Source organism: Xiphophorus hellerii, chromosome 20 (assembly GCF_003331165.1).
Source record: "Xiphophorus hellerii strain 12219 chromosome 20, Xiphophorus_hellerii-4.1, whole genome shotgun sequence".
Classification (NCBI taxonomy): Eukaryota; Metazoa; Chordata; class Actinopteri; order Cyprinodontiformes; family Poeciliidae; genus Xiphophorus; species Xiphophorus hellerii.
This window is the reverse complement of record NC_045691.1, coordinates 3923137-3950865: the sequence shown is the minus strand read 5'-3', so window position 1 is coordinate 3950865 and position 27729 is coordinate 3923137. Positions and strand designations below refer to the sequence as shown.

At 46.6% G+C, this 27729-nt stretch overlaps 3 protein-coding genes across 7 annotated transcripts; 2 read left to right on the top strand and 1 right to left on the bottom strand.

The window, feature by feature from the left end:
• Positions 1 to 246: 246 nt before the first annotated feature.
• On the bottom strand, positions 247 to 13817 carry LOC116709834 (MKRN2 opposite strand protein-like). Of its 2 annotated transcripts, XM_032548501.1 has the most exons (6): positions 13803 to 13817; positions 1740 to 3044; positions 1356 to 1658; positions 1040 to 1089; positions 764 to 932; positions 247 to 698 (listed from the first exon to the last, which is right to left on the bottom strand). In XM_032548501.1, exons 3-6 carry the CDS (start codon positions 1556 to 1558, stop codon positions 455 to 457), a joined length of 666 nt encoding a protein of 221 aa, XP_032404392.1. In that variant the 5' UTR covers positions 1559 to 1658; positions 1740 to 3044; positions 13803 to 13817; the 3' UTR covers positions 247 to 454. The 2 variants fall into 2 exon arrangements, with proteins under 2 accessions (XP_032404392.1, XP_032404391.1); XM_032548500.1 differs by having other exon boundaries at positions 1356 to 3044.
• LOC116709826 (probable E3 ubiquitin-protein ligase makorin-2) lies at positions 3076 to 7116 on the top strand. Its single transcript, XM_032548488.1, has 10 exons — positions 3076 to 3199; positions 4254 to 4382; positions 4456 to 4574; positions 5398 to 5529; positions 5599 to 5762; positions 6004 to 6069; positions 6138 to 6286; positions 6444 to 6554; positions 6629 to 6773; positions 6847 to 7116. Exons 1-10 carry the CDS (start codon positions 3174 to 3176, stop codon positions 7003 to 7005), a joined length of 1200 nt encoding a protein of 399 aa, XP_032404379.1. The 5' UTR covers positions 3076 to 3173; the 3' UTR covers positions 7006 to 7116.
• On the top strand, positions 9844 to 27729 carry LOC116709837 (protein FAM107B-like). Of its 4 annotated transcripts, none has more exons than XM_032548508.1 (5): positions 9844 to 10223; positions 14932 to 15007; positions 24391 to 24589; positions 25352 to 25511; positions 26857 to 27729. In XM_032548508.1, exons 1-5 carry the CDS (start codon positions 10200 to 10202, stop codon positions 26968 to 26970), a joined length of 573 nt encoding a protein of 190 aa, XP_032404399.1. In that variant the 5' UTR covers positions 9844 to 10199; the 3' UTR covers positions 26971 to 27729. The 4 variants fall into 4 exon arrangements, with proteins under 4 accessions (XP_032404399.1, XP_032404398.1, XP_032404400.1 ...); XM_032548507.1 differs by lacking the exon at positions 9844 to 10223 and adding an exon at positions 14217 to 14282; XM_032548509.1 differs by lacking the exons at positions 9844 to 10223; positions 14932 to 15007 and adding an exon at positions 17696 to 17807.

Here is a 27729-nt window from a genome sequence, read left to right as displayed (position 1 = left end):
TTTCCCTCCATCTTTATTTAGCTGAAACCAATAAAGCTCAGCTCAATAATCTGTAATTGCCACGAATAACAATACACGTACTTCTACAATCCATAAACTAAGTTCAGATCAGAACCAGTCCACTCAAGCTGCTGGAACCAACTCTTCTCTCCCTGCGGTTCCTCCTCTAGCCTCAGTTTCTTTTGATTGGTGGAAAGATTTCCTGCTTTAGATTCTTCATCCAAAACACAGACGTCTGAAGCTCTGTTATGGTTTATGAAAATATTCACCTTTATTTACAAACAATAAATAAACATTCATGTCACACCAAAACGGACCAAGTGGTTAGACTGCTGTTTCAACTGTTAAGCTTCAACAATACTGGGACTGGTTTAACTGGTAGTATGGTTGTTTTAACTGGTGGATTGATTGGTTTAACTGGTAGTATGATTGATTTAATTGTGGTTAGACTGGTTTAACTGGTGGTGACCGACTCTTCCTGTCTGTCTCCCAGTGTCTCCTGTCTGTCTGTCAGGTAGTACTGGTGTTCCTGCAGGTGTCGGATCAGCGTGGTGTACTTTGACACCCTCCTCATCCTCGGCAGGATGAAGCAGCGGGTGAAGTCGTCCCGGCTCAGAGCGCCGCGACCCTCCATGGCCAGGATGCCGTTCAGGAACTGGAGGCAGAAGCTGAAGCAGTTGTGGTCTTCCTCATGGAACCTGAGAGACCGACAGGTGAGTCAGAGAGGACAGGTAGTGAGGCAGGGGCTTTGGGTGGAACCTACTTCTGCCACACTGGGTCCCAGGCGGGTCCCTCAGAGAACGTCTCCAGGTACTGGTCCCACTGAGCCAGCAGGTGGAACATGTCGGGTCGGACCAGGGGGACGCTGATACAGCGGCTCCACCCACTCTGATCTCGTCGCACGCCATCCTGAGTGTAGTTATAAACAACACCTGGATAAATATACAGGTGAGACAGAGTCGGGTGAGACAGAGCGGTGACATCATTCAGGTGACCTGTAGGCCTCACCTGGACACCTGCCCTCTTCTCAGGTTCATACCTTTAGTGTTGGAGATGCCAGTGTGCAGGTCTGATGTCCCAGTAAAGTCTCTGAGGGACAGAGGAGGACACACTGGTTAGACCGGTGTCGTACTCCAAACTGGTTTCCTGACCTGCAAACCAGTCACCTGCAGGTAGCTGATACTGCAGGATGTAAGGTTTTCAGGTAAAGAGCTCAGGTGTTCCAGACCAGCATTAACAGGAAACCTCATCACCCGCCAATCCAGACTGATACTGGTTCTACTGGGTTCTAACAGCTGTTGTCTGAATGTTTTCTGCAGGCTAACCTGGGTATACCTGTGCAGGTGCGCCGTTACCTGTCCTGGTTGTTGTGTGCAGGAGCGACCAGCAGGCAGCAGGAGGTCTTGTGTCCGTCGGTGAAGGGGGACGGCAGACTCACCGGCGCCTCCTGCAGTCTGCGGCCCTTCAGCTCCTCCCCGCAGCTCGGACACACCTCAGGCACCACGAAGCAGAAGATCTCCTTCTGGCAGTGGCTCAGGTGGATGACGCTTTGCTCCATCTCCTCCTCAGCTGCTCGGCAGTCTGTCCCACTCCTCTTCCTCCTCCTCCTCTCTTTAGCCTCTTCTCCCCTCCTCTCCCTCCGGTTGCCTGGTTACAGCCTATCAGACGACATCACAGACCCCGGCTCCAGCCTATCAGGTGTTCTGGTGTCAGGCGGATGATCATGTGACCTGTTTCACCTGGAGGTGAGGCAGTCTGAGCAGGTGACCTCTGGACTGTGTCTGCATTGTTGCCATGGAAACATGGGCAGAGCAGGACGGGTTCAGCTTTATACTCTGAGGTCTGAAGACTGGTCGGGTGTTCTGGTTCTGACCCAAACCAGCAGAAAAATTCTGACTTGAAACCTGAAACAGGAAGCTTCCAGGAGCTGCCTCCTGATTGGCTCTCACTGAATGTTTTCCATCTCACCTGTCAGACAGCGATCTGATCAGTGAGCTCAGGTGAATCTGACAGAGATAGACTCACCTGGGGTCAGATGTCACACTTTCCTCTTCAGCCATTCATCATCTCAGAGGAGCAGGTGAAATTATCCTCTGTCTGTAGGTGAACTGGCACACCTGAGCTGGACCCAGGAAATACCCTGAGCCCAATTCCAGAGACCCGAATCACAGGACGCTCAGATCTTCAGGTAAATCTCCTGGAAATCCAGGAACAGGAAAGACTACAGGGTTCCTTAGAGGTTCACCGTGGATTTCTAGGGGATTCCTGCAGGGTTCGTTCATCAGGTGGCCGATGAACCTTGGGGAACCAAGGGGTTCCCCAGGGGCTTCGGGGGGATTTCTCAGGTGTACATGAGGGTCCCTGGTGCACTTGGGGGTTGAAGTACATGAATTCGAGGAACCCTTGAGGTTCCTCGAGGGTGCCTCGGGGTAGCATAGAGGTCCTGGGTTGGAATCCTAGCCTGGGGCCTTTCTGCATGGAGTTATTACGAATGGGTTCTCTTTGGGTACTCCTGCTTCCTCCCAGTCAAACTATGACTGTTTGGTTCATTAGTACCAAACAGGTGAGCTGTCCAAGTGGCACTCCACCTGTCACCCAGGACCAATTAATATCTACGTAAATTACATCAAATAAAGTGCCATAAATTGTTCAAATAATATAATTAGTTTTTTTCTGTAAACTGGTGAATATAAAGCTTAGCAGCTGATTTGGACCTCGCAGATACAACAGTTATGGTTCTGTTTTAGGTTCTGATCCAAAAGAACCTGGAACAGAATCAACAGCCTCTAACCTGAAACACAAACCAGAGCCGGAACCCAGAACCTCCAGGAATACAAATCAGTAATCCTAAACCTGAACAGGTGAAAGTCCGCCAGGTGAGAGCAGAAAACATCCAACCTGAAACCGAACCTCCCTGGGCTGATGAGCCAGAACCAGAACCAGTAACCCACACTGGGTCAGTCTGGAATCAAAGAGCTCCTTTTTGGATCGTTAAAATCACAGCAGAATAACATGAATCCACGGGACCAGAACCGGACCAGAACCTTCGCATGATGGCGCTGTTTTATGCAGCTACAGGAACGTTCCTCCTTCTGCTGCTTACACCCGGAGCTCTTAGAGCGGAGCACCAGCAGCACACTTCCGGCAGCTGAGCGCAGACCACGACGAAGAAGATGAGCACCAGACAGGTGACCTGCAGGTGAGCGCGCGCTCTTTGCTGTGTCTCTGTCCCTCAGTTACCTGTCCGACTGGCTCAGGACCGTCACTACGCACGCGCTGTTGCAAAGCTAATGTTTTTAGCCGCTAGCTCCGCCGCTGGGTATGCTTACCTGTGTGAGCATGCGCAGCTATTCATCTGATCAGCCGATTGATCAATAAGCTGCTCGAGTCCTGCCGTTACCATGGATACTATAGTTTCGAGCAGAACATAGCTGCTTGCGTCTGGTTCCGATCCGGGTGCTCTTCCCACCCGGTTCGGTCCAGGTAGTATGACTGCAAAAGGTCGAGTTCCGTCCGAACCTCTGCTGTCCAATTAAACCGGATCGGAACCGGTTTAATTCTCCAGAACTCCGGATCGGAGATGTTCGGTTTCTCAGATAAAGTTCTGGTTCTGGACTATCCAGCAGACTAAAGCTGCAGTGTGTAACTTTTATGAAGAAAATGTGTTTTTTTTGTTGTTGTTTTTTTTTTTTTACATATTTGTTAAAACTGTCGCCATGTTGTGACAGATAAATTGTAAAAATATCGATCTCTGAGCTACTGGAAGAAATTAACCGCTACCAACAAATCAGAGCCAGGAGGAGGGGCTTAGTGCAATCAATCAACTATGTACTTGTTGCTAAATATTCCAATGGTGGAGAAACAATTTACAGTCACAGGAAACGCTGCTAGTTTGAGCATTCATAACGTTCTATGCTAGCTGCATCACAGCAGAGAGCATTTTATTCTTCATAAAATCAAGAAAGTGATGGCCAACCCTGACCATCCTCTTCATGAGACTGTCTTGGAAAAGCAGAGTATCTTCAGTCAGAGGCTTCTTCAGACTTACTGTAATACAGACTGCTACTGGGAGGAAGCAGAAACTAATTTTGTTTTACAGATTGAGTATCACATCAAACTGCCACAACAAATGTGTAAAAAAAAAGTTACATACTGCAGTTTTAAAAGATCCAATCTTTAGCAAAGCTCTGAACGTACCTGAGTGGACTGAACAGGTGACTGCCAGGTGAGTCACGTGTCCAGGTGTGTTGCAGGTATTTCCTCCATGGAGTCTGCAGGGAGGGCAGCAACTGCCTGTTCTCTCATGACCTGAACAACAGCAAACCCTCCACCATCTGCAAGTACTACCAGAGGGGAACCTGCGCCTACGGAGAGCGTTGCAGGTGAGGCGCACCTGCCCCTGACAGCTGACCTGTCTAACCTTCCAGGTACATGACAGGTGTGCTGTGTGTCCAGGTATGATCACGTGAAACATTCAATGAGAGGAGGAGGGGGCGGAGCTTCAGCGGACACAGCAGGTGCAGGCAGAGGGGTCAGAGGTGAAGGGAAGAAGCCTTTGGTCCTGAAGGACAGAGGTAAGAACACACCTGAGCTGCTGCAGGTAAAAATAGATTTTTTTATACCTGACTCAATTTTAATGTATTTTTTTCTCGCTTTCTTTTCCAAGAAAGAAATTGCAAATGACAGAAAATATTTTTTAAAAGTGGAATTTATTTCAATCATTCCATCTGTCAGTTGGTGCCAGAATTTCTGTGGGAATAAAGTTATAATATTAGCAGAAAAGACACAATTTCACCAGAACAAACGTCATAAAATTACAAGAAATGAGTTGATTTAGTGAGAAAAAAGCTTCTGTAGAAAAGATCTGATTAGTTCATTATTCTCTGAAATACTCAGTTTGACCGATCGACTCAAAGTTCAGCTACTGACAATAATTTGATGCTGACGTGTTTATTAAGTATAATCTGTAAAACCGATACCAAAGTATAACTTCACAAGATGCTCAACATTCATCATTTTAATTAAAAAAAATTTGTGTTGGCATAAAATTAAGATTATATTCTCCTAAAATTATGACTGCTTTCTTGTTTTTATTCTCTTAATTTAAAATAAAAATGGTTTCCTGACTGTAGAGTTTACCTGAATCCAAATAAACAGAAGCTGTCAAACAAGATGGCCGCCCTGGGTGATGACATCACTCTGAACAGTGAAAACCCAGGAGCCCATTGGTGGAAAAAAATCAAAACTGAACAAAATTCAGATCTCCAGAACCCAATAATCTGGTAACTCCTAGGTTCTGATGGTACCATGGTTTGCTTGTGGGTCGGGTCCAGGTGTTGGACAGGTGAGTCCAGGTGTGCTGTTCGGTGTGTGACTACGCCCCTTCCTCTTCCTCAGCACTGTGCGGCGACCGGACCTTTGGCGGCCTGTCAGACGGTCCGACCTCGGCTGTACCGGAGGCGGCGGCCGCTCCGCAGTCCTATGTGGAAGCTATCAGAACCGGGCTGGACGGGTCGGCTCCAGAACCAGGTGGGTCCCGAATAGAGCCATCCGATCGGCTGATGACAACTTCCTGTTTACCTAACCTTCTCCCTGCAGAGCCTCACGCGGTGGGCGGAGCCTATCAGCTCTGTCCGTACGCCGCCGCCGGACACTGTTTCTATGGCGACAGCTGCCCATATCTCCATGGCGACCTGTGTGAGGTGTGTCGGCTGCAGGTGCTCCACCCCCATGACCCGGAGCAGAGGAGAGCTCATGAGAAGGTGAGCACCGACCGGGTCCTAGTACCGGTACCTGTCGGACCGGGTCCTGGTACTTGTCGGACCGGATCTTGGTTCTGGTATCTGTCGGACCGGGTCCTGGTACCGGTACCTGTCGTGCCAGGTCCTGGTCCTGGTACCTATCGAACCGGATCTTGGTTCTGGTATCTGTCGGACCGGGTCCTGGTACCAGTACCTGTCGGACCGGGTCCTGGTTTTGGTACCTGACCCAGTCTCTCTCCAGGTGTGCCTGCTGGCCTTTGAGGCCGACATGGAGAAGGCGTTCGCAGCCCAGCTCAGCCAGAACAAGGTGGGTGAGGCGAGTCTCTGTGCCGGTTGCCGTGACGACAGCGTCCTGACCGCGCTGTACCTGTGCAGGTGTGCTCCATCTGCATGGAGGTGGTGGTCCAGAAGGCGGCGCCGTCGGAGCGGCGGTTCGGCATCCTGTCCTCCTGCTGCCACACCTTCTGCCTCAACTGCATCCGCCAGTGGCGTGGAACCAGCAACTTCTGCAACAAGATCATCAAGTGAGTTCGGCCCGGTTCTGGTACCGGGGACCAGAACCAGAGAAAATAGAGAGAGATGAGGGTTCTGTAGAGACACCTGTATGTGTTTCTATTGCTTCTGATTCTGGTACCGACCCTGTTGCCCCTCTCAGTGGTTCTGACCCGGCTCTCCCTCCAGGTCCTGTCCGGAGTGTCGGATCATCTCGGAGTTCGTCATCCCATCCGTCTATTGGGTCGAGGACCAGGAAGAGAAGGATCAGCTGATCGAGCTCTTCAAGTCGGGCGTGAGGTAACTTCCTGTGTAAGCCCCGCCCCCTGGCTGTCGGCCAATCGGAGTGCGTCCTGACTCCTCTGTGTTTGCAGTAAGAAGGCCTGTAAATACTTCGACCAGGGCCGCGGCTCCTGTCCCTTCGGGGGAAACTGCCTGTACCTCCACGCCTACCCGGACGGAACCCGACCGGAACCGGACCGACCCCGGAAGCAGCTGGGCTCCGAGGGAAACGTCCGGGTCAGAACCCACTACTCCCCTTATCCCCTGGCCCTGCACTGCCTGCGGTTCTGACCAGGTTCTGTGTGTCCAGTTCATGAACAGGGTCCGGCTTTGGGACTTCATCGAGGAGCGCGAGCAGCGCGCTGCGCCGCCGCTGGATGATGACATCACTGAGCTGCGCCAGCTCTTCATGCAGATGTCGGGTCCGGGCGCAGAGGACGCCGAGGGCCCGCCCAACCCCGGGGAGTAGAGGCCTGCCGTCTCCATGGCAACCGGCGGCCATGTTGGTCCTGACTGGAGGCTGATGGAGCGGATATTTATTTATGGTGTATAAAGTAAATAGAGACCGTTTAAATCTGAAGCTGTTTGGAGTTGATTTACACACACACACACACCCACACACACCCACACACACACACACACACACACATATGCACACACACACTAATACACATGCCTACACACACACACACACACGTAAGTCTACTGATGGTGGGACAAAACTAAAATTTTTAATCAATTTAATTTCAGGGTCTGTAATGAATTATTCACATTTAATCACATTTGAATCAAACTACATAAAATAAGCAACATGTTAAATTAAAAACAATCATTTGCAGTTAAATTATTGCGTAAATAGACACATGAACTCTGCATCAAATATTTATATTTTTTATTCTGTTCCTCTGGTTCTTCAGATTTGACCAAAGTCTTTCCAGTGTTTCACTGCAAAAACACAAAATCTCACAAAAAGAACTTGTTCTACTGGATGATTATTTCGCTTATAGGGTGAAATAATCTATAATTGGAATTAGTACTTTTTTATCAATATCTTGCTGAAAAGTTACTGTAAGTTTGTTTTGTCTTATTTCTACTGTAATGACGCGTTTAATCTACAAAAATACTTGGTAATGTTTTGTTTTTGCAGTGCAGGAAGCCCTGATCATTCATGCAGCTTCTTTGGAAATGTGAGGACACTAACATTAGCATTAGCTGCTACGTGTTTAGCACTGAGATGCTATTTCGGCCTGAATAGCTTTGCTGCTAGGCTAACTCCTTTTAGCTCAACTTGAACACAACAACGGTCTTTTCCAGCGTCCAATCAGATCGATTAGAAGCAGAAATGAGACGATGCTGGAGAGAGACGATGCTAGTTGTTAGCGGATGTAACTGTGCATCAGATTTACAGACATATAGAAACACATGAACACAAAGGTTCCAGGTGGAACTTTTGTACGCAAAAAAATAAAATAAAGTGATCCATTGCATTAAATGAATTCATCAAAATTAACGCGTTAACTTCCGTTCGTTTTCCCTTCATTTTTACAACCCAACTCTAAACCAGGGTGTCCAAAGTGTGTGGGTTTGTGGGTCAAGAATGATAAGAATTTGATACATTTTTAAAATTAAATTATTCATACAATAAAAAATATTTGCTACAACACAAAGTTTTTGTTTTTAAATAATCAGGCTTTTCACGTTCTCTTGCACAGACCTTGTCATGCAGTGACTTCTATTCAAAAGTGAACTTTGCTGCACCCAAGTCTAGGTTTAATTAATTTTCTAAACTTAAATACACCAAGTTTTTCTAAACAAAAAGTGACCTAAATCCTGATTCTGCTGATCAGAATTGACTAGACTCTGCTCCATTTCTGTTGTTTTAACAAGGCAAACCTTCAGAACCCTTTATGAGTTTTGGATCTACAATAATTTATCCCTTTCAAGCAACAAATCTGATTATTCTACTTGTTTAATTAAAGCACTGGATGCATATTTTGTTGTTGAGGAGGTAAAATAATTTTTTTTTAAACTCACGTTCTTTTGATCTGCCATAACCCAAAAACAGCATTTGATTTTATGGGGACAATAAGCAGCAGAATTTCCTCACAACGTAGGATTTGTAGGAAAAATGGATCTTACAAGGTGGGAAATGCCAAAACACACAAAACAAAGTTCTGAAACCAGTCTGGTTCTGGTTCTGCTGCGAGCTTCTCCCAGTTAAAATAGAGTTGCTTCTCTCCACTGTCACCTTGTGCTTGCTCTGCATCTGGGTTCAACCAGCTGGAAAATTAACTGACAGATTTATTAGTAAAGAGTTTGTTGGCAGTTATTCATGTTGACACCAGGTGATTTCATCCCGCTGCCCTGTGATTGGCTGCTGCAGAGGTCCAGGTGTCTGCAGGTCAACTCAGGTACTCTGATCCAAACCGCTGTTACCATGGAGATAAAGTTCAGACCCATTTAGCTTGTTTCCTGTCCATAATTCCTTAATATTGGTGAAAAGGCCCGGCTTCACTGGCAGATTATTTCACTTTCAAGACATTTTCCATGTTTTCAGCTAAATAATCTGCCAGTGGAACAAGTACTTTTTATCAATATTGAGGAATTATTAACTGAAAACAAGCTACATGTTACTTGTCAGTTACTTTTGTCTTATTTCAAATGTACAAAAATATTTGCTCTAGAAACTAGACCATAATTGCCCTGCGACAGACTGACCTGTCCAGGTGACCCCGCCTCTCGCCCGGAACGTCAGCTGGAGCGGCAGCAGCTCCTCCAGACACCACAGGGACAAAATGGATGGATGGACTAGACCATCCTTTTTTTAACTTACTTTTTTTGTGTGTTTTTGCAGTGCTGAAGGTCTGAGCAGGTACACTGCAAAAACACAAAATTTAACCAAGTATTTATGATCTAGTTTCTAGTGCAAGTATTTTAGTACATGTGAAATAAGACTAAATTAACATACAAGTAACTTTTTAGTGTTTTTAGTATTGATAAAATAAAATATTGCTGCTGAAAACGTTTAAATAATCTGCCAGTGGAACTGCAACTTTTTAAAAAATCAATATTAAGAAATTATTCATTTAGAACAATTTAAGTGAAACTTACTTTCTTGTAAGTTAGTTTTGTCCGATTTAAAGGGCACTAAGATTTTTGAAGTTAAACAGAAATACTTGGTCAGAATTTGTTTTTGCAGTGCAGCTCCATGTTTCCTCTCTGGTCTTCCAGGCGTCTCGTCTTGTTCATTTGATGAAACCAGTTCGCCTCCCAGTTCCTCCAGTACATCCCAGAGCCGTGGATGGAGGGAAGCTCGGACCTGCTGGGATGAAGAATCCCGTCTCCATCCTGGTTGGAGGAGATGTGAGGAACCTTCTGCTCTCTGGCTTCCTGTCTGCTGGGATTACCGTAATCCCACCTTAACTCCTCACAGCTGAGAGTCAGACAGGAACAGGTGGCTGCTCCTCCTCCTCCTCCTCCTCCTCCTTCTCCTCTTCCTCACTCTCTCCTGGCTCAGTCCGGCTGATCTCTGCTCTGCTGCCGGTTGGGATGAAGTTCAGTGGTCCGCCTGACTCGCTGGTGGGCTAACCGAACCCAGAGCTCCGTCTGTCAGGCTGCAGATCAGGAAGGATCAGAGGAGGGGCGTCGCTCCTGCTGGGAATAATGGGAGCTTCTTATGGGAAGAAGGTGAGTGCTGCTCCAGATTCTCTGAGTTTTTCGTGAAAACCAGCTGGCGGCTCTGAAACGCTCCATGATTCAGTTTTAAGTAAATATTGACGGGCAGCAGAACCTGAACAAAGAGCTGAACTTTGGCTCTGCAGGTGGAGCTCAGCTCAGAGCAGGAATCTGATTAATGATCCGTCAGTTTCTGCTGCTTACAGGATCAGGAATCTGAGGGCCAGTCTGCTGGAACGGATCTCATAATCAGGTTATTTCTGCATGAAGTCAGCTGAATCCGGGCCGACCCGAACGCAGTTCTATCTGGGTTCAGTGGGCAAGAATACAACGTTCTGCTCATTAAACAGGAAGGAAAAATGACAATATTTCCCATCATTCTATGGAACATATCTAGAGCTCAAGCAATTAATCATGACTAAATGATTATTGAAATAATCGTCAACTAATTTAGTAATCGATTAATCGTTAACTGGATTATAAAGACAACACAGAGAGCTGTAATTAAGCTAAAACTGTACAAAAAATATAAATATTTTGCAATAAGATTAAAAAAAAACGTCAGTAAATATATCCAACTCAAAACTTCTCATTGGCAGGGTTGTCATTTTCTGTAAAATAATCTCCTATTAAGCACCAATTATTATTGAATAAATCCAAAAATAATCAACAGATCAGCTCTACACTATTGATTTTGAGATGATGATATTAAAAGTACTTATTTTTAGCTGCAGATGCTACAAATAATCAAAGGATTGTGATGTTTCATCAGTAAAATGTTTATTTTCTTATTTAAAAAAGAAAATAAATTATGTATTTCTAATACTGTATCAAATAAACTGAAATAAAAAACAGGAGTGCCAATTTTTTATCCAATTAATCATCAGAATAAGCTATCAATTTGACGATTAATCGATTATTCTGCTGATTAATCGTCAGAATTAATTAACTCATTAGCTGCAGGTCTAACCGTGTGGCTGGATTTGAGTCTCACTGTCTGGCTGCTCTTCATCGGCCTCCCAGTTCTCCCACTGGGACTCAAACCAGCAAACCAGCAGCCTCACAGCTGGGCTCTCTGGTGGCTCACGGGGACGAAACACCGGCTAACGCAGATTACATGGACCGATCAGAACCACCCAGCAGCTTCCTAATAGCTCTGCTTTGTTCTACTGGTTTTTATGGTTCTACTGGTTCTGCTGGGCTCCTGATGGTTCTACTGGTTCTGCTGGACCGTCCGTAGCAGAACCACCTGCAGAGGAAGCCGGTCTGCCTGCGCTCCTGTAGCAGAACTCGGGCCGCTGGGCTCAGAAACTCGATCTGGACCAAATATGTGAGGTATGAGGAGCGACGCACCTGTCCGGCTGGGAGTAGTTGTTGCCATGGGAACGAACAGCTGAAGGCAGCGTGGGCAGAGGTGGAGCGGCTCGGGATCATGGAGTGCTCTGGATATTTTTAGGTCAGCGTTCCCGTCAGCTGCAGGAATGTTCCAGGGTCAAAGGTCAAAGAGAGGAAAAACAGACTGACTTATACAGGTCAACGGCCGGGCCAGGAGATACAGGTAACTACAGGTAATTACAGGGAGATACAGGTAACTAGAGGTAACTACAGGGAGATACAGGAAACTACAAGTAATTACAGGAAGGTACGGATAACTAACAGGTAACTACAGGTAATTACAAGTAACTACGGGGAAATACAAGTAACTAGAAGTAACTACAGGTAACTACAGGGAGATATGGATAACTACAGGTAACTACAAGTAACTACAGGGAGATACATTTAACTACAACTAACTACAGGGAGATACAGGTAACTACAAGTAACTGCAGGGAGATACAGGTAACTACAACTAACTACAGGGAGATACAGGTAACTACAAGTAACTGCAGGGAGATACAGGTAACTACAACTAACTACAGGAAGATGCAGGTAACTACAGGTAGATATAAGTAACTATAAGTAACTATACGTAACTATGGCAAACTACAGGAAGATACAGGTAACTATAGGAAGATACAGGTAACTACAAGCAGATACAGGTAACTACGTGTAGCCAGTAACAGGAAGGTAAATTTAACTACAGGTGGCAACAGGAAGTTAACTGTAACTACAGGTAGGTATAGAAAGTTAACTCTACCTTCCTTTACAGGAAGCTACCTTTAGCATTAGGAAGCTAAAGGTAACTACAGGTAGGTACAGGAAGCTAAAGGTAGCTACTAAAGGTAACCACAGGAGCGACAGGAAGCTGCTACCATCAGGTAGAAGCTGAAATGAACCGTATTTCTGACTTTTTGGGTCTTTTCTTACAGAACCTGCAGTCTGAATAGAACTAGAACCTGAAATCTAGAACACAGTCTGACTGAAGCTAGATCCATTGTTAGTACTGAAGAAACAGCAGGTTACGCTGTGGAAGTCTGTGTTCCTCGATGAAACGGTTCCGGTTACACGGTTAAATTGGACCTAGCATGAGCCGACACCAGAACAGAGAGGAGCTGAATGTGTTCCACCAATCAGATTCCAGATCATCAGCGGTAAACAGAATATTTTCAGCGGAGCTTACGTAACTTTGGACGGGATCTGATCCAGGATCAGATGGGACCGGGTCACCGGAACGCGCCTCGGGTCTGTGTGTCTGCAGAAGATTAGGCCGAGCTGAGAAAATCCTGCCGCTAAAAATACTGAAACAGCCGCGGAGGTTAGCTTAACATTTATAAAGTTACACTGTAAAAAATTAATGGCAAGAATTTGGTTTATATAACCTGTCAGAAAAAAATGTGGGTGTTCAGTTTCCAAAGTTATATTTTCACCATATTATTTATGCATATAGTTCCAAACTTAAAATTGTATTCGCAAACTAAATGTGTATTATGGAAAATAAAAATTTAATTAGAAAATTAAATGTTTTGTTTGGAAAAATTTAGTTTAGAACTAAATAGTTAGCGAAATAGATATTTAATTTGGGGCTAAATATGCAGCTAAATATTTAGTTTGCAAACTAAACATTTATCTTTTAAATTAAATATTTAGTTTGGGACGCTGACATTTCTAAATTTAGTAATAATATGGTGAAAACATAACTTTGGAAGATGGACTCACATTTTTTTGTTTACGGTGAAATAAATAAATTATTACTGTTGATTTTTTACTGTGTGACTGTACAAACAGCAGCCCATACAGGTGACTGAGAGTAGAAGAGGTCCGGTTCTGGTACCTCAGAATCTGACCCGATCCAATGGAGGTTCTGATCCATTCTGAGGTTCGGTAGTTTTAATGGCAAACAAATTTAAAATGCCCCACTGTGGATAAATTCCTGATTATATCATGAAGCAGAATCAGGACTGAAAGTTCTGTTTCTGATCCAAAGATCAGAGGAGCGGGCACTGACCCAGAAACGGACCGAACCGGTTCTACTGGTCGGACATGTAATCCTGCGGTTTGTCCAGCAGAGGTCAGGCTGTTATAACTTCACATTGCCTGCTTCTGCAGAAACACTCTGCTGCGGTTCCGATTGGATCAGAACCCGACTGGCTCAAGGGCAGAACCGTAGCAGATCCCAACTGGACCAGAAACAGAACCATAAAGGAACCCAACTGGACCAGAACCATCCACTGTCCAGCAGAGAACATGTGAAGTCATGAACCACTGAAAAGTTTTAAACTTAAAAAAGTTTTTTTTAAGTTTAAACTCTTTTTTTTTTTTTTTTAGCAGAAAACACGAAACATCTGGAAATACAGAAGATAGAAAACATCTGTATGACTTCAGAAAGGTTCTGCTGGTTCTGAAGGTTCTGCTGGTTCTGACTTCAGACCAGCTGGAGCCTGGGTCTGTCTCTCCTCCCATCCTGAGCCGTATGAATGGACCTTTGTTGGTTGCTAGGAGCGATTTTCATCAGGCTGCAGCATGGAGACAAGTACCCCACTGTCTGCAAGCCTCCTCCTCCTCCTCCTCTTTCTCTTCCTCCTCCTCTTCCTCTTCCTTCATCTTCGCCCTCCTCTTCCTCCTCTGGCCGACCTGGCTTAGATGTTTGAATCTCCTCCTCAGCTCATCAAGAAGCACTCCAGAATTTTTGAGGTGCAAACCGAACACCTGGACCAAAGCTGATGTTCTGATATCTAATGAAATGAGATATAATTTCTGCACTGGAGAACATGCAGCAGGTTCTCCAGTGGACCTTCAGAACCGGGTGGATCAGATCATTGGTCCAGATCCGCCCGGGAAGGTTCTTTGTGATTGGTGGGAGGGTCTTTGTGATTGGTGGAAGGCTCTCTGTGATTGGTGGAAGGTTCTCTGTGATTGGTGGAAGGGTCTCTGTGATTGGTGGAAGGTTCTCTGTGATTGGTGGAAGGTTCTCTGTGATTGTCCAAGCCCTATTTAACAGCCAAATATGGGACAATTAAATGTATTTAATTGTTTAGTGTTAGCAGAGATAAGATTCCTGCTTAGTGGATCAGTGGTTAGTGAACCTAACTTTTTGGTTAGTTATGCCCACCACTGGCAATAACTGCTGCCAATTTTAGTGCAAACATATATTCTCCATTACATCATGGTGGCCATTTTGGAAAATGTCCACCAATAAAACTAAATAATATAATCAGTTCGTCTGAACATCGAATCCAAGCTGAAGATCCATTCTTGTCAGAGCAGCTGAGCCAGTCAACAGGTTGGGGAGGGGGGAGCGTTGGTTCATTCTGGGTTCCAACCGTTTTCTTCTGTCTTCCAGAAATCGTACAGCATCGACCATGAGCCTCTGTCCAGACAGCCAGGGGCGAAGAACCGGAAGCAGCCGAATGGCAGAGGTAAGGCTGTCCCTTTTGGGTCACCAGAACCTGGGTCAGAACAGAATGAAGCGGCGCCATCTTCAGGCCCAGTTTAAAACGTACAACAGAACCCCAGAGGTTCTGATGGCGAAAAAGTCCGAGCTGAGGAACCGAGACCCAATCAAGGTTCTGGTGGTTGCCAACCCATTCAGAACAAATCAGTTCTGTTGGTTCTGGACCAAACCAGAACCAGCAGAACTTACATTTTTCTTTATTTGGTTGTAACATCAGAACTTCATATAATAAAACCCAAAGAGGTTCTGATCTGGTTTAATCCTTCAGACTAAACCAGAATGAAGGTTTAGTCAGATCCATCCTGGATCAGAACCAGAACCGGAGAACTGGTGACATCACAGCCGTGGACCCAGGTGTGTTCAGGTACCTGCTGCTCCAGCTCCCTGTTGTCCTGGCTACATTTAGAGGCTTTTATTTTGGAAGGCTCCGGCAGACAGGTTTGCAGCTTGTTGAGTCATTTTAATGGAAGTAAGAAGATTTTCCCAACATTCGTCTTAGGAGAAAACACAGAAGGTTTGCAGTTCTAAGGCCCGGTCCAAATCCTCTCCCTCCCTCGCTCATGTTGAAGGTTAAAGGTCACAGTGTGTCCCACTTTCTCCACATCTGCCCTGCGCCCATTTTGGGTCCTATTTCCTTACGCAAAGTTCGAATTTTTAATGTTTAGAGTTGAAAGGCAGATTTATGGCAAAGTTCTGTTGTTTTTTCCATCTTTATAGAAAATTAAAAGAAAATATCATGACAAGGCACATTAGTAATAAAAGGTTTGATATGATAAACTGAGCAGAAAAAGAAGAAATAAAAAAGAATCACAAACTGACTGAGGAAAGAAAAACAAAATGTCACGAATGCAAAACAAATTTCAGATCTTAAATTAAGATATTAACATGTTGGTTTAAAGATTGGGCTTTTGTGATGTTGCAACGTTTAAAATAAAATGATTTCACTTTAAAAATGGAGGTGATTTTTAACTTAGCCAGAGGATTAAATATATCATAATTTAACTCTTCATTCCCTGTTAGAAGACCAAATTATATTACATTATAACTTAAATATAGAATAGATTTCTTGTTGTTATGAAGTGCGGTATGAGGTGGTGAGGCAGACGCTGAGGACACAGACTGGTGTGAGAAAAATTATGATTTTAATGATGAAAAAACACAAATCCACAATCCAAAAACCACAGCTGAGCAGAAGCTGGACAGTGCGACCGATTAGACAAGGACCCGACGAGGAACAAGGAACACAGGTGGGATTAAATACACAGAGGATAATCAGGGAACGAGACACACCTGGGAACAATCAAGGGGAAGACAGGACAACACAGAGACTCAAGACACACAGAAACCTAAAATAAACACACAGAAAAACACAAATCCTCAGTTTGTACAATATACACTTTTGAAAATCTTTCTAAAAACTTTAATGAAGTTGCAATTGAAAAAATGTAAAGTTTATTGTCTCAAAATCTGTCATAAAATGCAGGAATTGATATTTATTTTTGAATTTCTCTTGCATAAAGTCATTATAGGGAAAACTTTACACATAATTATGAAATTAATATATTTTTTGTTGGAGTGGAATAGAAAGCTGCTTGGTTCTTATTATCATCATGATTTTTAAACAAATGTTTTCTTCTCAGACTGGAGGAGAAAACTGATGTTGGAGCTGCTGATGAATTTATCTTCACAACATTTTAGTTCCATTAGTCTTTTTATTTTTCACATGTAGCATCAGGTATTTTTATTATTTTCTATATATGCTGTATGTTTGTCCTGAACTTGATCTTTATTAGCTCCACTTTACACCAAACTAACTTTTAGCTGCATAGAACAGATGGTTATATGGGTAAAAATCACATCTCTGTTAGTCAAATAGACTGATAAATTGATTATTAGAACATTTTAATGTGTATTTTTTTTTGCCATCTTGGAAATCTGGCAAAGTTCACAGAGCGATCTGTCTGTCGCAATAAATAGACTTTGACTGAATCCCCACTTCACAGAGGGGCGACCCAGCCTTACGTCCTACCATGTTTGGTTCTTCTTATATTTGGTTCCTACCTTATTTAGTTCCTATTGTATTTAGTTCCTATTGTATTTAGTTCCTACCATGTTTGGTTCCTATCCAGGGGTTCTGCTGTTGTGCTGCAGCTCAATCTGGTCCGGTACCGAGTCTCAGGGATGCTTGCTGTCTCCATGGAAACCTTCAACATGGTGCCAGCAGGGAAATGATCAGTTCTGAAAAGATCTGGGTGGTGTTCTGCTTCCTGAGGTTCTGAGCAGCTCTGGGATTATAAAGTACTGCTGGTTTTGGAGCCGTCAGGAAAACAGAACCTCACAGCTGGAGAACATCTGGACCTGCTCCAGACACAGAGGAGGAGGAGGAGGAGGAGGAGGAGGAGGAGGAGGAGGAAGGAGCTCCACATGGATTCTGGATCAGCATCGGGTTAACCTGCAGATCTCTTTACAGATTATGGCAGTCATTGTAGCAGCTGGTTAGCTTGAGCGCCCTCATCTGGCTGCCGCCGGAACTGCTGTTGAGTTTTCTGTTTCATCATAAGCTGCTGGGAGGAGAGCAGCGTGGGAAAAGCCTGAGGAGGAGGATCAGGTGACCCAGCACAACTGAAGAGGAGGAGCAGAGTGCTGCTGCAGAGAGGATGAAGATTACTAGAGACACCGTGGGACCAGAACCCATCAGAACCAGGACAGAACCGGGTCCATGGAGGAGAGGACAGCCAGCAGCAGGGAGGCCATGGTGAAGTCCGGTAAGACTCACCCTCCTCTTCCTCAGGTTCTCCATGTTGGCTCCAGTTGGATCCCTGAGTTCTGGTTCTGTTTGGTTCTGCTTGGTTTTCTGGAACCAGAACCGAGGCCGGTTCTTTTCCCCTGCAGGAACAGAACCAAAATGTTCATCTTTGGTCTTCAAAGCAAACATCTGCTTCAGGTTCCAATGCAGAAAGTCCTTCAAGACGCGAGTCGGAACCTGGAGGTGCCGAACACAGAAGAACCAGAAGAACCATGAGGATTCAGGAGAACCATGAGGAACCAGGAGGAACCAGGAGAACCAGGAGGAACCAGGAGAACCATGAGGAACAAGGAGAACCAGGAGGATTCAGGAGGAACTAGGAAAACCAGAAGAACCAGGAGAACCAGGAGAAACTAGAAGAACCAGGAGAACCATGAGGAACCAGGAGAACCATGAGAACCATCTGCGGTTGGTTTGTAATGTAGCATCGGTACTGTTGGCTGCTGATGTCCAGATTAATCGTCTCATTTCTTGAGACTCATTTTATCATAAATGTCCTTAAAGGGACAGTAAAACAAAACCAAACTGTTTTCCAGCTTTTTCTGCATTCAGTGAGTGATTAAATAATATTTAGCAACATTTCGCAGTGATGGAATTTAGCACTAAACAAATAAAGACCTCTAGAGTCTGAAGGGCCACAGAAAGCAGCTGCTGCGGTCCGGATTTGGCCTGCGAACCTCGAGTTTGGCACCTGTGAACTAGGAGGTTCTGTTAAGGTTCTACAGGTCCGATGGAGTCGGAACCTGGAGGTGTCCTGATGTTTGGGTGGTTCTGGGTCGGTGTTGTTTCTGGTTCGGTCGGGTTCTGTGGGTCGCGTTTTGCCCTGAGCACTGTCTGCAGGTGTTCAGACCCACAGCAGTCTGAGCGTCTCCTTCAGAAACGTCAATGGATCGGGAGGATCCGGTTCCAGCTTGGACCGATTCGGAGCGGACCCGATCGTCTCACAGCAGCAGAACCATGTGAGCTGTGTCGATACAGTTCTGAAACACAGAACCTGACAGAGTTTCCATTGTACCATCATAAATGTTTCCGTTCTGATCAGAATGTTTTTCCTGAACCCATCCGGAACCAGAACCTCTGCTGAACTGGACCTGATCCTCGTTAAATCAGAGCTGGACGCCGGTCTCCGTCTCCCAGAGGAGCTGCATGCTGGGCCTGATTTTTCTGAAATATGAAGCGAGCGCGTTGCTCTCTGGTTGCAGCTTTGTTTCAGGACAACAGAGGAAATCCGACCTGGGACTCTCAGAATATCTGAGGACCAGGATCAGGTCCCTGAGGAGCGCCATGTCCTCTGGGACACACAGAGACACAGAGAGACAATTTTATTTTTTGTAATTTTAATTTACCAAAATAAAGCGAATCTGAAGAAAAAGACCAAAAGAACCATCTGCTAAAAAAGCCACAAGAACTGTAATAATAAAATAAAACTTGATGTGGTTAATATAAAATATTACATATTTCTGATAATAAAAAGACAAGATTATGAGGGAAAATCGTATTATTTGGTAATAAAGTGATGGTATAATTGTCATGATGTTCTGAACTTTCCGAATCCACATGCAAAACACTCTCAGGCGATGTGATTAAATATTTATTTACAGAAAGAAAAAAGGAATGTTCAACGAAGGGGTCCACAGGAGTATCTGGTCTGGAGTTGAGTGGAAGCGAGGCCGGGTCGGTCAGCCATTTGTAGGTGCTGAGCGGCCTGCTGGGGAGGGATGTCGGACGGGCTTGAGCGAGCGGCGATAAGTTCAGGGCCAGACTGTAATCCCGAGCAAGGTGGCGACTTGATGGCTGGTTAACTTCTGTCTCTCACTAGGAGGGCATGGGAGAGCGGCGCGGATTTGCAAACAAAGCCCTCAGATGGTACTTGGAACACCCGGACTTCAGGTCTAGCGTAAGCGTCTGGGATCTGATCACCATAAAAAAAGACACAGGACAGGTAAGAATGCAAAACAGGCAATATCGCTTCAGGGGATATCTGGACTAGATGTTCCCACAAAGGTTTAAACACTCTGGCGACGAAGTGCCGGGGACCCGCTCCTCTTATGCTGCCGCTGATGATCCGCAGGTGTGCAAAAAACACACCTGTGGAGAAGGCTACACCAGCCGAGCTCATGAACGCCACCTAGAAAGGAACCAGAGGGGCTGCCGAAGCTGCAGCTCCTGACATCACCCCCCGTTCAACGACTGCCTCCTGGCGGTCCTGAAGAAGTCGAAGGGAGAGAGGAGCAATAATTAGAAATGAGTGATGCGTTACAGATGAAAGAACTGGGAATCCACTGGAGGTGTTCCGGACCATAGCCCTCCCAATCCACCAAGTACTGCCAACCTCTGCTCCTGCGGCGCCAGTCAATAATCCTACTGACCTTGTACAAGGGGTGTCCCTGTTGGTCTCGGGTGGGAGGAGTGGGCTCGGTAGGAGGGCACATAGTGCTGGCTAGGACAGGTTTTAACTGAGAGACATAGAACATGGGATGGACCCTGAGATTAGGAGGGAGCCTCAGACGGACTACAGTAGGACTGATGACAGATCCTATGACGAATGGACCGATGAAGCGCGGGGCCAGTTTCCTGGAGATGGACTTGAATAGAATGTTCCGAGAGGAGAGCCAAACCCTTTGTCCGGGTGAGTATTGTGGCCCCGGTGTACTTCGGAGTGCTGTAGGGCTGAAATTGTAGTGGATCAAATACGTCGGCAGCACTGAATGTGATGCTTGACTGATGTCTTTTTCATCAGCTGGGAAAAGGAGCGGCTGGTAGCCTAGGGAGACCTCAAAAGGGGAGCATCCAGTAGCAGCTGAGGTGTGAAAATTGTGTGTATTCAACCCATGGAAGAAACTTGCTCCAATCAGACGGGTTAGATGAGGAAAGGCATCGGAGAGTAGACTCGAGCTCTTGGTTCATTCGCTCCACTTGACCGTTGGATTGAGGGTGATAGCCTCATGTGAGTGAAACCTTGGCATTAAGTGCGAGGCAGAACTGCTTCCATACCTGGGAAACGAACTGGGGTCCCCGATCAGATAAGATCTTCACCGGAATGCCGTGAAGGCGAAAGACATGCTTGATGAGGAGTTGTGCCATCTGGAAAGCTGACGGAAGCTTCCTGAGGGGAATGAGATGGCACACCTTAGAAAATCGGTCAATTACTGAGGATTGTGGTCATACCTTGTGATGAGGGGAGTCCAGTGACAAAATCTAACGCTATATGCGCCCACGGACGTCTGGGAGTCTCCAGCGGTTGAAGCAGGCCGGCAGGGGAACGGTGAGAAGGTTTGTTCCGAGTGCAGATCTGGCAGGCTAATACATATTCCTTGACATCCTTATGTAAAAAAGGCCACCAGAAGCGGCGTGAGATGAGAGAAACTGTCCTACTGATGCCAGGGTGAGCGGAGAACTTGGAAGAATGAAACCAATGAATAAGACAAGAACGAACAGAGTACATACGTTCTGTTTGCGGGGCAGTTTCTGGGACCGGGCTCATCTTGCAGCGCTTGGTTAACCACGTCCAGAATCTCCCAGGTAAGCGCTCCTACAGTGCAGCTGGACGGAAGGATGGAGGCAGGAGTCCTCTCCGAGTTGTCTGGGGAGTGCTGGCGGGACAGGGCATCAGGCTTGATGTTCTTCGAACCAGGACAGTAGGAGATGATAAGATTAAAGCGGGAGAAAAACAAAGACCATCTGGACTGACGAGTGTTGAGACATTTAGCAGTTTGTAAATAACAGAGGTTTCTGTGATCTGTCCAAACTAGCACGGGATGTTCTGAGCCTTCTAGCCAATGCCTCCATTCCTCGAGCGCTAGTTTTATGGCCAGGAGTTCCTGGTCCCCCACCTCGTAGTTTTTCTCAGCCTGGGAGAGCCTGCGGGGAAAAAAGGCACAAGGATGTAGCTTTTCATCTGGGACTGAGCGCTGTGAGAGAACAGCTCCCACCTCTTTATCAGAAGCGTCCACCTCAAGAACAAATTGTCTTTGCGGATCTGGTTGAACAAGAATAGGGGCTTGGGAGAACCTTCCTTTAAGCTCTGTAAATGCCTGGTCTGCCTCTCTGGTCCAGGTGAAGGTAACTTTGGTTGAGGTGAGGGCTGTTAACGGAGCTGCGACCTGACAGTAATTTCTAATGAAACGCCTGTAGAAATGAGTGAATCCTAGGAATCTCTGTAGTTGCTCACGTGAGCTCGGGGTAGGCCAGTCCATGACAGCCTTGATTCCCTCTGGGTCTGGTCGAACCAAACCGCTCTCTAGGATGTAGCCAAGGAAGGAAATAGATGATCTATGAAATTCGCATTTTTCCGCCTTAACAAAAAGACGGTTTTCGAGGAGGCGCTGGAGGACCAAGCGAACGCGTCTGCGGTGAGTCTCGATGTCTCTGGAGTAGACGAAAACAAAGACATTCAAAAAAATTGCGGAGGACGTCATTTATTCGGGCCTGAAATACGGCAGCTGTGTTGGACAGGCCGAGCGGCATCACTAAGTACTCAAAGTGACCCAATGGGGTTTTGAATGCCGTTTTCCATTCATCGTCCTGATGTATACAGACAAGGTGGTAAGCATTACGGAGATCGAGTTTGGAAAAAATGGTCGCCTCTTGTACTGGTTTAAGTGCAGAAGCAATAAGAGGAAGTGGGTTCTTGTTTTTGACCGTGATGTGATTTAGTTCCCTATAATCTATGCATGGACGGAGGGACCCATCCTTCTTAATGACAAAAAAGAAACCCACTCCCAACGGTGATGAGGAATGTCTGATGAGACCTGCAGCTAGAGATTCGCTTATTCGCCCGTCCACAGCCTGACTTTCTGGACGGGAGATATTGTAGAGGCGACTGGAAGGGAGCAGAGCCCCCTGAAGGAATTCAATGGTGCAGTCGTAAGGTCGGTGTGGAGGTAGTGAGAGCGCCTTGTTCTTGCTGAATACTAGCTTGAGATCATGATATTCCTCTGGAATGTGGGTGAGATCTATGGAGTCCGCTCCTTCTCGTTCCACCGGGGACGGGTTAGGAGGCACGGCTGACTGCAGACAGGAGGAGAGACAGTTAGTAGACCACGATTCCACACGATTATGTGACCAGTTAATATGAGGGTTGTGTAGTTGCAGCCAGCTGAAACCTAAAACTACAGGTGACTGAGTGGAGGGAAAAACAAAAAAGGAGATGGTCTCGTGATGGTTACCTGACACAATTAGCTGGAGCAGCTCTGTCTTGTAAGTGATATTAGGTAAGGGTTTCCCGCTTAATGCAGAGACACTGAACGGGACAGAGAGTCTTATGGTTTCAATCCGGGCTTGTTGAACTAGAGATCTATGAGATTTTGCTCACACCCCGAGTCAATGAGGGCAGAAAGGGGTAAGGAATCATTATTGAAGAGTAGTACGGCCGGGAGCAACAAACGGGGAGACGATGTGATGCCTTTTCAGTCAGTTTCCCCACTCTGACTGACGGACCTGTGGGTTTGGGCGAACCGTACAGAAAGAAATGTAATGGCCTGATCTACCACAATAGATGCACTGGTTGAGTTCTCTACGTCGCTGACGCTCCTGTGGTGTCGACTGGGCCCATCTGATCTGCATGGGTTCAGGCTCTTTAGGTGAGACCCTGGGTGAAGGCGACTGGGGCAATTTCTGGGAGGAGAAAAATGGAGCTCTGGCGGACTGCTTCTCACTTCTCTGGCTCCTCCTCTTCCTAAGGCGATTGTCAAGCCGGGTGACAAGGGTTATAAGCTCGTTCAAAGAGCGCGGTTCATCTAAAGGTGCCAACTCGTCTTTTATCGATTCATTTAACGCGTGAAAAAATGCGCTTTTAAGAGCGCAACTGTTCCAATCGGAAGCTGCTGCAAGAGTGTGGAACTCAATAGGAAATTCTGCAACTGATCTTTGCCCCTGCCTTAATGCCCACAGGTTGCGAGAAATGCTCATCTGGTCAGCTGCATGGCCAAATACTAATTTAAATTCATCAATGAATTCAGAAAAGGAGCACCCAAAATCAGTTGGATCATCGAATCGTGCCTCCGCCCACCTTAACGCCTTGCCTGTGAGCAGCCCTAGAATGAAAGAGATTTTGGCATCGTCATGGGGGTAGAGCTGAGGAGAACGGTTGAACGCCAGAAAACACTGGAGTAGAAATCCTCCGCAACCACCTGCCTCACCGGAGAATTTATCAGGAGTGGGGGGCCTTGATGTCCTGAGCTGGATTTATCTGCTGCACGACAGGTGGAGCCGCAGCTTCCTCTGTCGGCTGGGGTGACTGTGTGGGTTGTAGGTTTTGGAGCAACCGGGCTAGATGATGGCTGTTAATGGCTGCCGAAGCCGCAGCTCCTGACAATAATATCTGATGATCAGATTTACCACGGTGTGTGAAGCAGCATTTATGCTAAGTGAATGTAATAATTGTTGAAAAGTTAAAAAACATTCTAAAGTTCACATTTCTGTAGCATTGCCTGTAGGTCAGAGGTCATTGGCCTTTGGGGTCATGGTAGAGAAAGGCTGTGTCCTCAGAGACACAGAGATGTCCAGCTGCTGTCCCTCAGCGTGTCTCTCTGTGTCCTCAGCTTCGGCGTACTCTGACCTGCAGCAGCATCGCCCCGGTGACGTCCACAGGAGGCCGTCCCCGGCGTCCAGCTGCATCCCCCCGCCTGACTACATGGACGGAGACGAGGATCTGATCAAACCCAAGAAGCTGCTGAATCCCGTCAAGACGTCCAGGAGCCACCAAGAGCTGCACAGGGAGCTGCTGAGCAGCTGCAGACGGTGAGACGTCTCCGTCCGCATGGGGACAGGGGGGAGACAGGGGGACAGGAGGGAGACGGGAGGGGACAGTCAGCTGCACAGACTGCATTACATTACATTAAATTATATTACAATGAGTAACATAAAATTATTTTATATTCAATTAAATTTTATTAAATATAATTTCATTAAATGAAACTACATTAAATTAAATCATATTAATGACAACTATTACACTATATATATTAAATGAAATTACATTACTTTAAATTACATTAAATTAAATTATGAGGACTAATATTTTTGTAATTAAAAGGTAAAAATGTGTTTAAAAAGAACCAAAAAATGTGGAAAAGTTTGATATTTTGAGATGCAGAACATGCAGCAAGCCTGGAAGTCGGACCGGGACCAGAACCAACTGGGTCAGAATGTGACTGTTGGAGTCTGCTGATTGGCTTGGATTGCTCTCCACCTGCCAGCAGCCAGCCAATCAGAGAGCAGCTCTGGTGTTTTTGTTGTCATTCTGTTCAGGCTGTTTGTGAGTGCTGTTGCTAAGCAACAGACTTTTGAGTCTTGTGGGAAAGTTTTAACCTCCTCACAGAAACAAAGCAGCTCGCATGGAGCTGCTGTTCAGAGTTCGCCTGACCCAAACTGGAACACGACGCTCACTGGGAACCGAACCACAGACTCAGTGGGATCAATTCAGCCAATCAGAGAGCAGCCTGATGCTGATGCAAATAAAAACCTTGTGATCCAAACTGCGCCTCCTCCCTGTGCCTGCAGGGGGGGCAGCGGCGTGGAGACCAAGCCGGAGCTGCAGCGGGTTCTGGAGTCCAGGAAGCGGGATCAGCTGATCCGCCAGAGGAAACAGGAAGAGGAAGCGCGCAAGAAGATTTCCCCGCTGGAGGCCGAGCTGCTCAAGAGACACATGAAGCTGGAGGAGGTGAGAGCAGACTGGACCGGACCGGACTGACACGGACTGGGTTCATTGGACCAGACGGGACTCAGGTGGTGGATTAGACCCCGATAACTAGACCGGTCCAGACCGAGACTGATGGACCAGGTTAACTGAACCGGGGTCACCAGACTAGGATAACTATCCAGGGTAACTGTATCCAGGGTAACTGTATCCAGGGCAACTGTATCCAGGGCAACTGTATCCAGGGCACAGCGCTCCTGCTTGGGTTCAGTCATAACTCTCAAGCTAAATTAAACGATGTTTCATGAATTGGAAAATGTCCTCAGTCTCCAGGGAAGCTACAGCAGATCTGGAACATTCTGTGGATGGTCTGGTCCAGACCCTGTGGTTCTGTTTGGACCAGAACCAAGGTTCAGAGCCCATTAACCCGTTAGCTGAACCCTCTAAACACTGACTTGTAAGTGAATGGATCCATGAGAACTCCAGGGTCATCAAGACAGCTACGGGTTGAGTGTGCTGTGGTGGCCAGGGGTTAAGCACAACCTACATATAGAGGCCTTAGTCCTCGACGCAGCTGTCGCAGGTTCGATTCCCGGCCTGGCGACCTTTGCTGCATGTCTTCCCCCTTCTCTCATTACCCTCTTTCCTGTCAATTCACTGTCAAATAAAGGTCACTAGAGCCAATAAAATCTTTTTTTTTAAAAAGACAGCTACGGGTCAATCAGTTCAGAAATGATCAGAAGTTCACTAAGGAGCAACCGGGCTGACCCGACTCTAAACGGTCCCTCTGTCTGTCTGTCTCTCCGTCTGTCTGTCCGTCTGTCCCTCTGTCTGTCTCTCTCTCCGTCTGTCCCTCTGTCTGTCTCTCCCTCTGTCTGTCTGTCTCTCCATCTGTCCCTCTGTCTGTCCGTCTGTCCGTCTGTCTGTCTCTCCGTCTGTCCCTCTGTCTGTCTGTCTGTCTCTCCATCTGTCCCTCTGTCTGTCCCTCTGTCTGTCTGTCTCTCCATCTGTCCCTCTGTCTGTCCGTCTGTCCCTCTGTCTGTCTCTCCGTCTGTCCCTCTGTCTGTCTGTCTGTCTCTCCGTCTGTCTGTCCGTCTGTCCCTCTGTCTGTCTGTCTCTCCATCTGTCCCTCTGTCTGTCCGTCTGTCCGTCTGTCCCTCTGTCTGTCTGTCTGTCTCTCCATCTGTCCCTCTGTCTGTCTGTCTGTCTGTCTGTCTGTCTGTCTCTCCGTCTGTCTGTCCGTCTGTCCCTCTGTCTGTCTGTCTCTCCATCTGTCCCTCTGTCTGTCCGTCTGTCCCTCTGTCTGTCTCTCTCTCCGTCTGTCCCTCTGTCTGTCCGTCTGTCCCTCTGTCTCTCCGTCTGTCCACAGCTGGAGCGTCAGCAGGAGCAGCAGGAGGAGGAGAACCTCAGAGCTCCAGAGTTTGTTAAAGTCAGAGAAAATCTGAGACGGACGTCCTTCCATGCAGACGAGAAGGAGGTGTAGAGACGGAGACACAAAGTGTCCAGAAGGTGACAGGAGGACAGGATGTTCTGGGGACGGAGCGTCCATAGCAGGACTCTGCGAGGTCGGGGACATGGCGGCCATGATGTCTCCCAGCAGATGTTAAACCTGTCAGATCCCTGATCTGATGCTAATGTTTCCGCATCATGATGATTGTTAGACAGCTGCTGCCCCCTGGTGGTCAGCTTGTAGACAGCAGCACCTGGATGAGCAGGTAGACCCACCTTAAGAGGAAGAGGAGGCTCTTCATCAGCCTGATGATGCTTTGATTAGCAGAACAGATTTTCTGCTCTCTCATTGGTCAGAACGATCCTCGGGTGTTTCAGCTCAAACTTCTTCTTCTTTGTGCCTTTTCTGTCAGGAACCGTTCCTCTGGGTCCTCCTGCCGCAGAAACAAGTTTTATGTAGGTTTTATTAAAACCAGAGCCGTTTTATAGGCGTAACCATGTTAGATCTGTGTTGTAGAGTTCAGCTCAGTGAGTTCAAGCTAACTCCTGTAGGACGTCTAACAGCTGCTAACATCTGGCCCGCCCAGCTGTCCCTCTGCTGGGACCTGATGATGCAAAACAGCTGCAGTCACGAACCGACAGAGGAACCGCTGAGGCCGGGTCGGCATGAGACACGAAACCACTTCCTGTCTGAGCGAGAACAGCTGCAGAGATTTCACAGCAATTCATGCTCAGACGATGGACCGTAGGTTTGTTGACTGATGTTGTGCCTGAATAAATCTTTATTAAAGCA